At 38.9% G+C, this 12,433-nt stretch overlaps 1 protein-coding gene across 2 annotated transcripts in view; it reads left to right on the plus strand.

The window, feature by feature from the left end:
• The window catches only part of CAP2 (cyclase associated actin cytoskeleton regulatory protein 2), a 71,830-nt gene that overhangs the window by 52,582 nt on the left and 6,815 nt on the right, over positions 1-12,433 (plus strand). For both annotated transcript variants that reach the window (XM_038127029.1, XM_038127028.1), the window contains 4 exons: positions 8,930-9,119; positions 9,952-10,127; positions 11,379-11,502; positions 11,726-11,808. In XM_038127029.1, the coding sequence (XP_037982957.1) occupies positions 8,930-9,119; positions 9,952-10,127; positions 11,379-11,502; positions 11,726-11,808 (573 nt within the window). The remainder of the gene's footprint in view (positions 1-8,929; positions 9,120-9,951; positions 10,128-11,378; positions 11,503-11,725; positions 11,809-12,433) is intronic.

Below are 12,433 nucleotides of genomic sequence, written 5' to 3' on the forward strand. Positions count from 1 at the left end.
GTGCAATATCCCAAAGCTGTGCCATTTCCAGCCCCCCATACCCTTCCATCAAGCTGCACAGGGCAGCTGCAGCCAGCCTTGGAACAGATCACTAGTACATACAGGAAAGTGTTCTTGGCTCTGGCAGCAGACACACAGGCAGACACTTCAGAGGAAAGAGACAGAAATGTCTTAGTAAATTAGAAGACAGACACAAAAACAGGTGCAAAGTGTTGAAATAATGTCCAAGCAGTCACTTCTGACAATAACACTTATCTCTATCTGACTTATAAAAAGTTTGTGATAAAAACAGATGTTCATGGATTTTTGGATCTCAGTTCTGTCTTACTTTGGTTCTGCCAAGATGCGTGACAGTATTTTACTTATTAAGGGCATCTTATTGAAATGTGTGTGTGACTGTGTGAGGAAAAAACCAAGGAAATAGTGAAGAATATAGTGTGTTTAAGAGTACACATAGAAGGAAATAGCGTCGTTAAGGACCTTTAGACTTTTGTGCATCTAAATCTGTTTTGCTCTTCATGTGGAGTGGTGGTACAGAACCAGACTGGACTGTGTAAATTGGCATTTCAAGGCATGATGGATATGGTTAGGATACCTGACGGCACTGTGCTCACAGAACAAAAGTACATATCTAATGTATGTTTGTGAGCAGGATTGTCCCAGAGAGTAAAAAGTTCCGTGTATTTTCAACATAATCTGAAATAGTCATTTTCATTCATTGATTGTGCCTATGGCAGAGAAAATATGCTTGTCAGTGCAAGTCAGATGGATCTACAGTATTTCCTTAAAAGTATAATTTTGTAGTTCATTATCTTGGATGTAAAGTGTCCTTCTGCCTCCTACACCCTGTGCTGAGTGGCCATTCACTATACTCACTACATCTCAATTTAGCCATCTTGACAATGGGGACAATAAGCAATTACCAGCCTAATGGAGATTTGTTTTAATTTGCTACCAGATATGACATTCTTAGATGTCAGTGAGTCTTTGGAGAAAGCCATTGTTACGATGAGAAATTTCAAGTGCCTAGGGTAGCATTTTACCTATGCAGTGATTGTCATTTTTGCTTGCTACAGCTTTCTGTCTTTAACAAGCAATCCACAACTGTAATAGTGACCCGTCCTTTTTCAGTTCTTTCTGATAAAGAGCAAGTAGCTTTTTTTCTTTTTTTTTCTTTTTTTTTTTTTTTTCTTAAGAAGGGATGCTGTTGAAGCATGCCTCTTTCTACCTTCCACTTCTTTTTGGTGATGCAAATAAATGAACAGCTGTAATGCAAGCTCACAAGAATGCCTAATGAAAAGTTTGCTTGCTACAAGGCCTGCATGAGTAATCTGGGGGAAGTGAATCTTCTGCTCCTATTTCTGCAGGTTAACCTTGCAGCAAGAAAACAACCAGTAATAATAAGAGACTGCTGTAGTTTTCCATATATCAAATAAGTGTTAAGACACAAATCTTGCACAATGAAAATTGTCTTAAATGTTTCAGTTGCACTTGGATCTGTACTTAACATTTTGTTCTTTGTATACAATAGTAATTTAGGATAGATTTTACCAGCAGAATACAGAATTTCACTCAAGTGATGAGTGAAATCCTCTCCCCCTTTACAAATCAAAACAACTTAGGATGAAGTCTGCACATCTTTAAAAGCAGTTGAGATTTATTTAAATCCTGTTTCCATTGAAGCTAGTATCTTCAAGTCTTTTTTTTTTCCTGAAATAGCATTTTAAAAAACATTTATTACTCCTTAGATAGTACTCTAAAAACATTCTTTAAAAGCTGAAAATCTCCACAAGCTCCACACTGAGAAGTACCATCATAATTCCTACATTAGCCTTATTGAGTGCAATTATCCTAGTCTCAGAGCAGACTTGGGCATTTTATTCTAGTCTAAAATAATTACCTCCAGACATTTTCTTATAAATTGGCCCTGCCTCTCTCCTGGTCTACCAAAACATTTTCCTGTAATACATCGTCTCTGTGCATATTGATGTGAACAAGCTGCAAAGGACCTACTTCTGCAGGCAAAAGTCTCCGATTATCTGTCCAGTATCTCTTCTGTGCTGTGTTTAGTTTGACCTACTTATCAAGCAGCCATCGTCTGAGCCACTTCACTAAAGCTAAAGGTCAAAACTGCAGTGCCAAATTCCAGCCAAAGCCACGACTGCAATCCCAGAGGCCTCAGAAGTAAGGGCAGCATAGATATACCAATTCAGACGCCTGCATCTTGGATAAGATGTAGACATTTCCACAGTGCTCAGTTTTTCTCTGTGATAGCCTTTTCTCTCCTTTTCTCTATATGCTCCATTCCTTTCTCTACCCTTCTCCTTCCCTATTCCCTATTCACTTATGTTTTTTTGTTGAAAAAAATTACATCCTTTAGTTGCAAGCGTTTCTTTCTCAGAGAACAGGCAGTGTTCTGGCTTTTGGTACAGGATCAATTAAAAAACTGGTTATCCTGGCACCTCTACAGTAGTTGCCTCTTTGGTGGAGACTGCCTCAATCACATCCCTGTCCCTTTGAAAGAAAGTATTTTTATGCTCTTATTCCAACAGTGGCTGAAAATATTTGTCTTTACTGTGTATCAATTGTATTCTCTTAACTTGGACCAAGCACCATTCAGACATGTTAAGGGAAAACCTGGCCGAGGCATGCAGCCTAGTTCCAGTAGAAAAGGGAAAGGAAATACAAAATTGAAAGTATGAAAAATAGAATGAAAAGGAAAGGTACATCTATTAAAACTTGACTATCTTGCTAAAGGGATTGGTCTTCTTTTTAAGCACGTTACTTGTTGGCAATTACATTACCATACAGTTTTCAAATGATTTAGAAGACCATGGCTGTATAAAACATTTCTGGTTGGGTAAGTCTGAAGATGTAAGCATCATTTTAAATCCTGAACAGGTGATGAACGGCAAAAATATATCACAGGGGGCTGCAAAGCTTGAAAACTCTGCAGATAAATAATTCTGCTGAGACTCAGTAACAAGAAAAGAATGGAGCCGGGTTTTTGTTGCTTTGTGTTTTAACTGACAAAGATTACAGGCCCTGTAAGTCAGCTGTTTCATCCAGTAAATTGCAGCTCTCTGGGCAGCATAACTCCTTGTAGACAGGTGGCTTAGAGTAGGTAATAGAACTGTTGTGCTAAGCTACTTTTACACAAAAAACACCTTAACAAGAGCTCTGTGCCTCTGAGTCACAGTCCACCTGTTCCCAGAGGTTGATATGTGATATTTTGAACTTCACAATTCTTGTCTTTGGCTGTGCATATGTATGAAAAGAACAATACAGAATGCTGTAATCATTTTAGGTGTGAAACTAGGATTACTATAAAGGCGGAGAAAACAGGGATATCCTTCCTTTTTTTTTTTTGGCGGGGGGGGAAGAATGTATTCCCCGTTAGTATTCCTGTTTGTCTGCTGCCATGAAAAGAAGGCTTTTCAATAAATTAAGGGAGGGATTTCATGACCTCTCTCTAAGCCACCTGTTGCTTCAGCTGCAAATAGATACTTACCTCTTAAATAGGACTGACCAACGAAATAGGTACTGTATATCATACGCATGCATATATAATTTATTTAAATGCACTAGATAGATGCTTATAATCTTTATAATCTTCTGGCTCAGAGTAAAATCAACCATTGAAGGTACAAGAAATGCATAGTTCAGATGCTCCACATCAGGCTCCCAGCACAAGAACTTTGTTCCCCTCAGTGTCCGTGCTGCACTGTGTCAGCCAAAAGCTGGATAAACACAGAGGAACATTGCGGGTGTTTGTACAGGGTCTGGCACGTAAGCCCCTCATATCCCCAGAGATAGGAGCCTCTGACTGGGGCTCCTTGCTGCTGCAGTTCTACAAATATAGTAACAGTGACATGGAAGGCTAACCCAGGGAGCTGTTCAGCAAGAATAGCTCAGGAAATAGTAACATCTGCGATAAGACATAAAAAGAAATTCTCACTGTCTGTCAGTATCTGTGTTCAGACCTGAAGACACGTCAAGCTGCATATGGCCACTGAAAATTAGTGACAGTATGGCATCCCAAGCACTTGTGTTATATCTGAACAGCATTTTATTTCTCTAACAAGACTGGCTTTGCCCTGTGCTCCGGGGGAAGGAAGCCTTTAAGAGAAATGTGCTTAACAAGGCTCAACTTCTCAAAAGCAAAGGGCTTCACTCAGCTCTACTGTAATTTCAAGGGAATTAAATGAGAATTTCAACCAGGCAGCTATCTCAACATAAATAATCATTTCTTTCTTCCAGAGAGCCAGTTAGGTGAGAAAAAGAAGTGTACCTCACCCTTCTGCCAATTGTACAAGATGAAGGTAGAAATATTATATACTTTGAGGCCGTACCACAATCCTGCAAACACTGCACAGTGACATTTATCAGACCCAGTGCTGTGAGCAGCATCAGACACTGTTGCTAAAGGAAGCTTCTCTGCCACAGTCAATGGGAGGCCCTTGGGCCTCTCTGCAGATGGCTGGGGGCTGTCCAGCAAGCAGCAAACCCTGACCCATTCCTGTCACCCCATTTAGAGCATGGGTGGAAGCTGAAGACAGCCCTGAGGGGAAATTTCTGGAATGTTTTATCCCCTACAGAGCTCTTAGTACATGGTCACAGGGCATGCATCTCCTGTTCCTGATAGGACCTTACTCAGAGAATTACATTTTCCTCCATTTCAAAAAGCTCCAGGAGCACATTTCAAAGTACTCAAGTTCACTCTGATGCAAAGTTACCAGGTTAAAAGTTACAGCTTACTTTTGTATTACATTTTCACAAAGTAAGGACGACTCTATCTGTCGTCCCCTGCTAATTCTCACTAGGGGCATATTTGCAAATGATGGAAAATTGACCACACAAACATGTTAACGGGAGCAGTCAGCGATCAGTATAACTCGATGTGGTGTCTGCAGACACCACAGCACTGAGAACAGCAGCTGTTGCGGAGGCAAACAGCTGAAATAAAAGAGGAAGAAAGGCAGCTTGCAAACAACCGCCTTCACTGGTCCAAATGGCTCCTAATACTTTTTATGTAAAGACACACTGTTGTTAACATCTGCGTGAAGTTAATCTGAAGAGTTGTTTGCAAATAGCAAAGCTGCTAAGCACCTGCTGCTTTAGGATAGATGAACTTTTGTGGGCATGTAACATGCTATTTTATTCCCAGCAGCTCTCACAAACACCACCCTATACAGAACAGAAATGAATGGACTTTGTGAAGGGAACTTTTGTTGAAATTGGATAGGACTATACACAAGTATTACCAGATACCAGAACAGTTTAAGAGCCTGATTCAGAAATATTCTAGAGCCTGAGGGTGTAAGTTGTCTTAGAAGAGGAACTAAGGAAAGCATGCCTAGTGACTGAGGTTGGTAACTTGGAGGTTCACTATTAATAGATGTCAAAATGAATTTTAAAAAATCCTGGAACTACTTCACTTGGCTATTTTCACTTGGAATTTTTAAGTTTCCCTTAACATCAGTGTCATCAGTGTGTCTGAGTGCAGCACAGGTCCCATCTTCCTGGCATGCAGGGAATGAAAGAAGTGAAATGTGTATTCTGCATTTCCAGTTCACTTTTGCACTTTCTGCCTCCTTTTGAGAGTTTCCCTGAACCACTCTCCCACAAAGAATTTCACCTTTTCTGAATTTTTGTTTGATTTCAGTTAGGTATATTAAAATGGCAAAGAAAAGAAGACTGTAGCCAGAGTTAGACTGTACCCTTCTTCCCAGCAGGTCTGTGCACCCTCTCATTAGTGAGACTTGTCTGTCTTTTCCATGTCATTTTATTTCAGTGGGAGATGGTCCTACTGGAGGAGTCTGCAGAGCAGTAGATGCAGATGGGAGCAGTTAAACCATGTACTTTAGAGACCTTTTTTCCTGTGATTTGTCTTTCAATTTTGCCTGGCCTAATTTATGATTGAAATTGTTTGCAGTTTCCAGAATGGCCCTAGATGTTGAAAATAGCATGCTACAATATCAGTTAGCTTGTGTAGCTGTAACTCAGGTCTTAAACTAGACAAGATGTGCCCTGCAGGAGAAAAGCTAACAACCAGGGTTCAGTCTGTCTTTTATTTCTGTGACTGCACAAAATTAAGAAGAAAAACTGGGAAGAGTGATAGAACCTCAGGTGTCTTTACTGTGTGAAAACTTCTATGTTCTTAATTAGATCTAACTCAAAATCTTTCATGCTCAGTGGAGATAACCACTGACTTTGGTGGAGAGACCAGGCTTGTAAAGAAAAGAAGAGGCAGATGGGCAGCATGACTGCAATGAAGACATTTTTTTCTTACTTTTGAAACCCACTTAAAAGGACTAGAATGTCTTAGCTGCTCAGGTCAAGAATTGAAATTTTTGACTAGACTTGTTTTTTCATCAGTACTGTACTAAAAGGAAAAAAGCTCCTAGTTTCCCAGATCCTTTCCTACATCTTCTGTTTCTTGAAAATAAATTACAACAATCTCCAGTCATACAAAACCATGTCTAAACTTTACTAATGTGTTTAAAATCCTTCCTTTTATCTGTACTTTGACAAGGAAGTTCTTTCAGAGCTCTGGAGAGCTCCTTTCATAGATAAACCCTTCTGAGTTTTACTTCCATCTCATTGCATTGATATTCCCATACTTCATTTGCCATTTGGGAAACTGCCTTTGATACACTACTCAGCAGAATTATTTTAGCCCAGAGTGTCCTGCATTGGTCTGTGATCGCCTTGAGTTTGACACTTGAAGCAAAGAGACTGTCAGAGTGACCTACCACTCTGTGTTATATGCAGAATACCCGGATAGCTTCCAGAATTTTTTTTCTCTAATGCATCTTTGCAGCCTTTGCACAATTTAGATGGTGTTAATTCTAAGTGGACATGTGAGTCTTACACAAGTTTCTGGAAAATTACAGCACTGTACTGATAGGCAGGTGGAAGCAGTAGGTATTTTTGAGGAATCAGATGTCAGTCTGGAATTTGGCAAGCAGATTTTCATCTCAGACTAAAAGTTATTAGCCACTACCACTACTGCTATTAATTGTCTTTCATAAAGCATACATAATTCATAACTGCATGTTCACACAGTGAGTGGTGAGTGCCATTTCTGAGTATCTGAGTGTTTTAAAAAGCCCTGCAAATGCAATGTTCATAATTCTGGATAACCAGGGCATAGTGGATTCAGTTGCTATGGTTGCAGGCAACAGAAAGGGAAGATCTGTATTGCACCTCAGGCAGCAATAACTGATTGTACCACTAAATCCACTTATATATATATATATATCTTTTTAATTACAATAATTCATAGTTCTGCTGACTCTGCTGCAGGTAACTTCACTGGCATTAGCAGAGGCAGGGAACAGGCACTATAAACTGAGGGCCCAATGAAGAAGTTGTCCCCAGCCTAAAACACTGACCTATAAAAAGGAAGTATGTAAGCAGAAGCTCTGAGTTAAATGTATCCATGCAACACTGGAATGTCTCTAAAAGCAGTCTACTTTAGTCCCAGTATATCTTGACAATAAACTATAATTGGTTCCAAAAGGAGACTCTTCTTATTTGTTTACATTTGATCAAAAAGATTTAATAACAAGAAGAGAGCTTATTCCCTTAGGAGATCTTGGACTTTTATTTTGTTTTTTAAGTATATCTGAAGAGTAAATTAAAAAGGAGCATGTGGACCTCAGCCCTTTTCCTGTTATCAGTTTGGGATTACAGGCCAGAACAAGTTTTACTTTTTGAAAAATAGCTGTAGTTTCCACTGCTGTGGGATGAATGAATCAGATCAATGCTTTGTTGTTTCAGTTATGGGAAAGCAGAATAGTACTACAAATGGTTAAAAATATCCTCAGAGGCCAGCTAAGAAATACCTATTTCCTATATCTCTTAAGAAAGGTAGCCAGTTAGAGGAGCTGTGACTCCATAAGTCGCTGTAATTTTCCCATTGTATCTGCCCACCTGCTAATATTTGCTGCTGCAATGCACAGTATCTCTGTAGCTACCTGAACTCATCAGAACCAATCTAATTTTCTCAATAGTTCTTTTAGAAGTTCCCTCTGTGCTGCAGAGAGGTAGGAACAGAGTGACACTCAGTGGCAGGATAGTAAAAGTGATTCTCAGATATTCTCTAATATCTATTGCTAGGATGCTAGAGCATTCTTATAAAATTTTAGTCAGATAATTTTGATAGTCTTTTTGATAATATTCTATGTAAGAATTGTAATTCAGACCAAAATATGTGCTTTTGATTATACAAACTGAAAGAAAGACTGTGTTACTTACTTTGCCAAGGCCCCCTTCCCTCCTAACTTGTGTGCTGTGACCTCCTGCAACTGAAAAAAAAAAAAAAAAAAAAGAAAAAATAATTTAGGAAATGGAACTAAAAACTCAAAAATTGAATTTCAGAATCAAGAGACTTGAATCACCATAGTTTTACATTCTGTGGTAATTGAATCTTTACAGATAACTTGAACAGTTCCGAGGTTCCAAGAATATCATTTTACATCTTGCATACAATTTATCATGTTCCATATGTATAACTGACAGTTCATGAACCTCTCAGTTACTTGTGTTGTACCAAAACATCTTTTTTATCTGGAAAAAAAAAATCCTTTTTATGTAAGTAAACACTGGAATAAATTATGGAATAGTTACTGTTAAAGATTTTTAACATCAGCCCTTAGACGTGTTTAAGACAAATATTTTAGGTGGAGTCAATCTGCAGTAAGGGTAGAGTGTGGGCTGTCAGTCTCTGTAGCTGTGCTTGCTCAGGTGCAGAGAAAGATTCATAGGATTATATTCGATTATGGAGCCAGAAATTCTCCTGAGCCTGTGGCTTTCTAGAGTCACCCTAACCCGCAGCATTCGAGGATGTTAATAAATAAGTGCTGTTGTGATACAATGCTCATTGAAACACTGTATGTAAAATATTTCCCTCTGTCTCAAACAGGGTCCTGTTGCATCCCCCATGTCCATGCGATCTGTTCTAACCAGCGGCTCCTGCCTTTCCCCGCCACCTCCTCCACCGCCGCCCCCGGGACCGCCTCCCATCCTCGATACTGAAACCGCGAAGGACGAAGGAACTGCATCTCGCTCAGCCCTCTTTGCACAGCTCAACCAGGGCGAGGCAATTACCAAAGGTCAGGAGAAAAGAAATCGAATTGTGATCCAGGAGTAAGACTACGTCAAGACCTGTTACATTTTTCACAGCATTTCACAGCTTTCTCAGCATTTTTAAGTTACATTCTAGCAGCTCAGATCCTTCTGAGGTTTGCAATGGTCCCATGGAGAAGGCTGTGTACCAAAACCTCCTTTAAAAGCCACAGAAACCAAATAAGTTCAGTATACCTGACATCCACACCATTTAGAGGTATCCCTTTAAGTTTAAGGCAGCCAAGCTGGATATCTTCAGCCCCCAGTAGCTGGTCAGCCTCTTAAGTTGCAATTGCAATAAAGTTTTATCCCTCATTCTGACTCACATTGAGTGTACAAACCTGTGTCAAAATGTCTTACATGTCAGGTGAAATAAAGCTTTTTGTATTAATATTGTTATTTAAGTATATATCTGCAAATTTAAATACATATGATTGATATATTTGCATTTCATGCAGCAGGGATAGATCAAATGTTGTCATAAATTAGAAAAAGAAACTCTGATGGAAAAACATGATAAACAAGCTCTGAGAGCTTGCTACAGACAGAGAGGGACCTAGAAGACATTGTGGGATTTTCTGAAGATACTAAGAGCCCATCCACAGTAGAAGAGTTTTTATATGATCTGCTAAAAGTATGTCAGCAGTTACACTTCAGGTTGTTACCCAGGTAAACTTTGAGGAAATTTTAAAAAAAAAATTAATTTCAGAAAATAATGTAACATGACTACAAACAAACTTCTCATGCTTCAATATGAGCACTTTAAGGACTGAAAAATAGACTCTCTTTCACAAACACCCTTCTTTTTTGGTTTTTTAGGGCTTCGACATGTCTCTGATGACCAGAAGACTCACAAGAACCCCAGCCTACGTGCCCAAGGTCCACCTGTTCGTTCTCCAACAAAAAGCCATACTCCAAGTCCTACCTCTCCCAAGAATTCCCCACAGCAGAACCATGCCCCTGTCTTGGAGCTAGAGGGAAAGAAGTGGAGAGTGGTGAGTTCCAGTCACAACTCTGAATTGCACCTTGCACATTGCAAACCAGGAGGAGCACTTAAACATCTTGTCTGTCATTAACATGCAACAAAAAAAAGTTGCAGCTAAAAACGGCTGAGTCCTCCATTTCTCTGCATTGCTACAGTTCAACTTTTACTGCTCTGTAACATCTTAAGTTAATTCATTTGTCTCTGAGAATCACTTATTAATTCATCTCACTGGAGAACATCAGAACCAGCATATAAATTCTTTGCAAAATCAGACAATGCCCCAGAAACAAGTCCTAGTTAAAATTCCTTTTTACAGGCCATTCCTGTGAATAAGAGAGGACAATCATCACAGACCACACTCTCCAGTTTCCCTAGCCAGTGGAATTATACATTTATATTTCATTGCCCATTCCATGCAAGCATGTCTTCCATGCTTAAATGTAGAGGAGCGTTTTCCTTTTGCCCAATCTACAGATGGAAAAAGGAGATTTGTTTAAAGTTAGGGTGTTAATTTATGTAGGCATATACCAAAGATTCTGTGAATGAAAATTGATGTGACTGTGTCGGTTAAGAGAGAACAGAAAGAATATGCAGTTTAGTCATGCAGAAGGTTATATATACAGTCAGTGTACATTACAGTGGAATCAAGTTTGCATAAGGTGCAGTCAGCGTTTGCCTGTGTTGTGTTGTTACAGTTCTACTACTTGGAACTTTCCTTGTGGATCCCTAGCCTTTCCTGGACATCCATGGGGTGTAATTGGTCTTTTAAGCCTATTGAAAGAAAGTTTTATTTGCCTATTATTCCATTATTGTATATGGTAATGCCTGTATGTGTTCACAATATTATATAATATTATATATACTACTTATATTATATATATATAATTTTCCTTCCTTGGGGAAGGAAAACTTGCTCTATTCTTCGGTCTGAATCAGATGGGAGCCAAACAGCAGTATTGTGAGTGCCTTTTTAAATTGCTGTGAGCATAACATCTTCACTGCAAAATTAATGGATTTTATCACTGTCTGTGCTAACTTGTTCAGCTCTGCAACTCTAAAAGATACAGTGTCATCTAAGGGTCAGTTAGGTGAGAGATCTAGTCACCGAGCAGATTAGGATTTTAAGCCACAGGAAGGATATTGCTCTGTTGTAACTGAAGATGCAATGACTCGAGGATAAATTGTACTAAACTCTGTCTGACTGATAGCTAAAGACTGTTAGTTAAAGACAACCAATTAAATAAACTTTCTTTTGAAATAGGAATATCAAGAGGATAAGAATGACCTGGTCATCAACAACACTGAACTCAAGCAAGTGGCCTATATTTTTAAGTGTAACAAATCTACACTTCAGATAAAAGGAAAAATCAACTCAATTACTATTGGTGAGTGGGTAGCTCAGCTGGGCTTCAAGTGACAATCTTGAATAAACTGAGTTATGTGATTAACAATTCATCTGAATCATTCCATTCACTTTAATGATTGATTACAAGAGTAAAGTCACTCAGCTATGCAGTGCAGGACTGGGAATTTTCATAGTTAATGTAGCAGGTGTGCATGTATTTGCTTTTGTCTTGCCTTTCTTATTTATGATTGCTTTTATTTTAGACAACTGTAAAAAGTTTGGCCTTGTGTTTGACAATGTTGTGGGAATCGTGGAAGTGATCAACTCCAGGGATATTCAGATTCAGGTAAATATCCAATTGAGAGATGAAGTCAGACCTAGAACAAGTCGGGGGGGGAAAGCTCAACATACAGTTACAAGAGATTTTAAAAACTCACAGAGCCACAACAAAAGTAAGAAGTATCCGAATGGATTTTATATGCTCTAAATGCTGCTGATGTTTTAAAAAAATGCTTGTGAAGACTATTTACTATCACTGAACAAACCTCCCGTAGCCCAGTGCCTTCTGGTTCTGGTGAAGCTGAGACATCTGTACACTGACAGAACAGTTACTTCTGTCCCTGATCTGCTCACTTTCATGCTAAGCAACTCCCAGCACTTGAAAGTTCAGTGGTGCTTACAGAAGAAATTCTAGCAGTTAGCTAATTGATTTCTTAGTGCACAAGCTTTTTTATTTTTCCTATCCTCTCAATGGAAATGTTCAAATAGACTGCCAAAGGACAACTAAATGCTATAACGTAAAAGTAAGTGTTGGGATTTCAAAAAATCTCCGTGGCCAGTGATGTGACACTTTATTTAACTAAGTAGTATACTTATTTGCCTTCAAAAAGCTTAATCAGAGGTATCTTCCTTGTGATTCTCATGAAAAGAAAATACACGTATTTTAAATCTATACATTGCCCTCTCTACTG

Source organism: Motacilla alba, chromosome 2 (genome assembly GCF_015832195.1).
Source record: "Motacilla alba alba isolate MOTALB_02 chromosome 2, Motacilla_alba_V1.0_pri, whole genome shotgun sequence".
Taxonomy (NCBI): domain Eukaryota; kingdom Metazoa; phylum Chordata; class Aves; order Passeriformes; family Motacillidae; genus Motacilla; species Motacilla alba.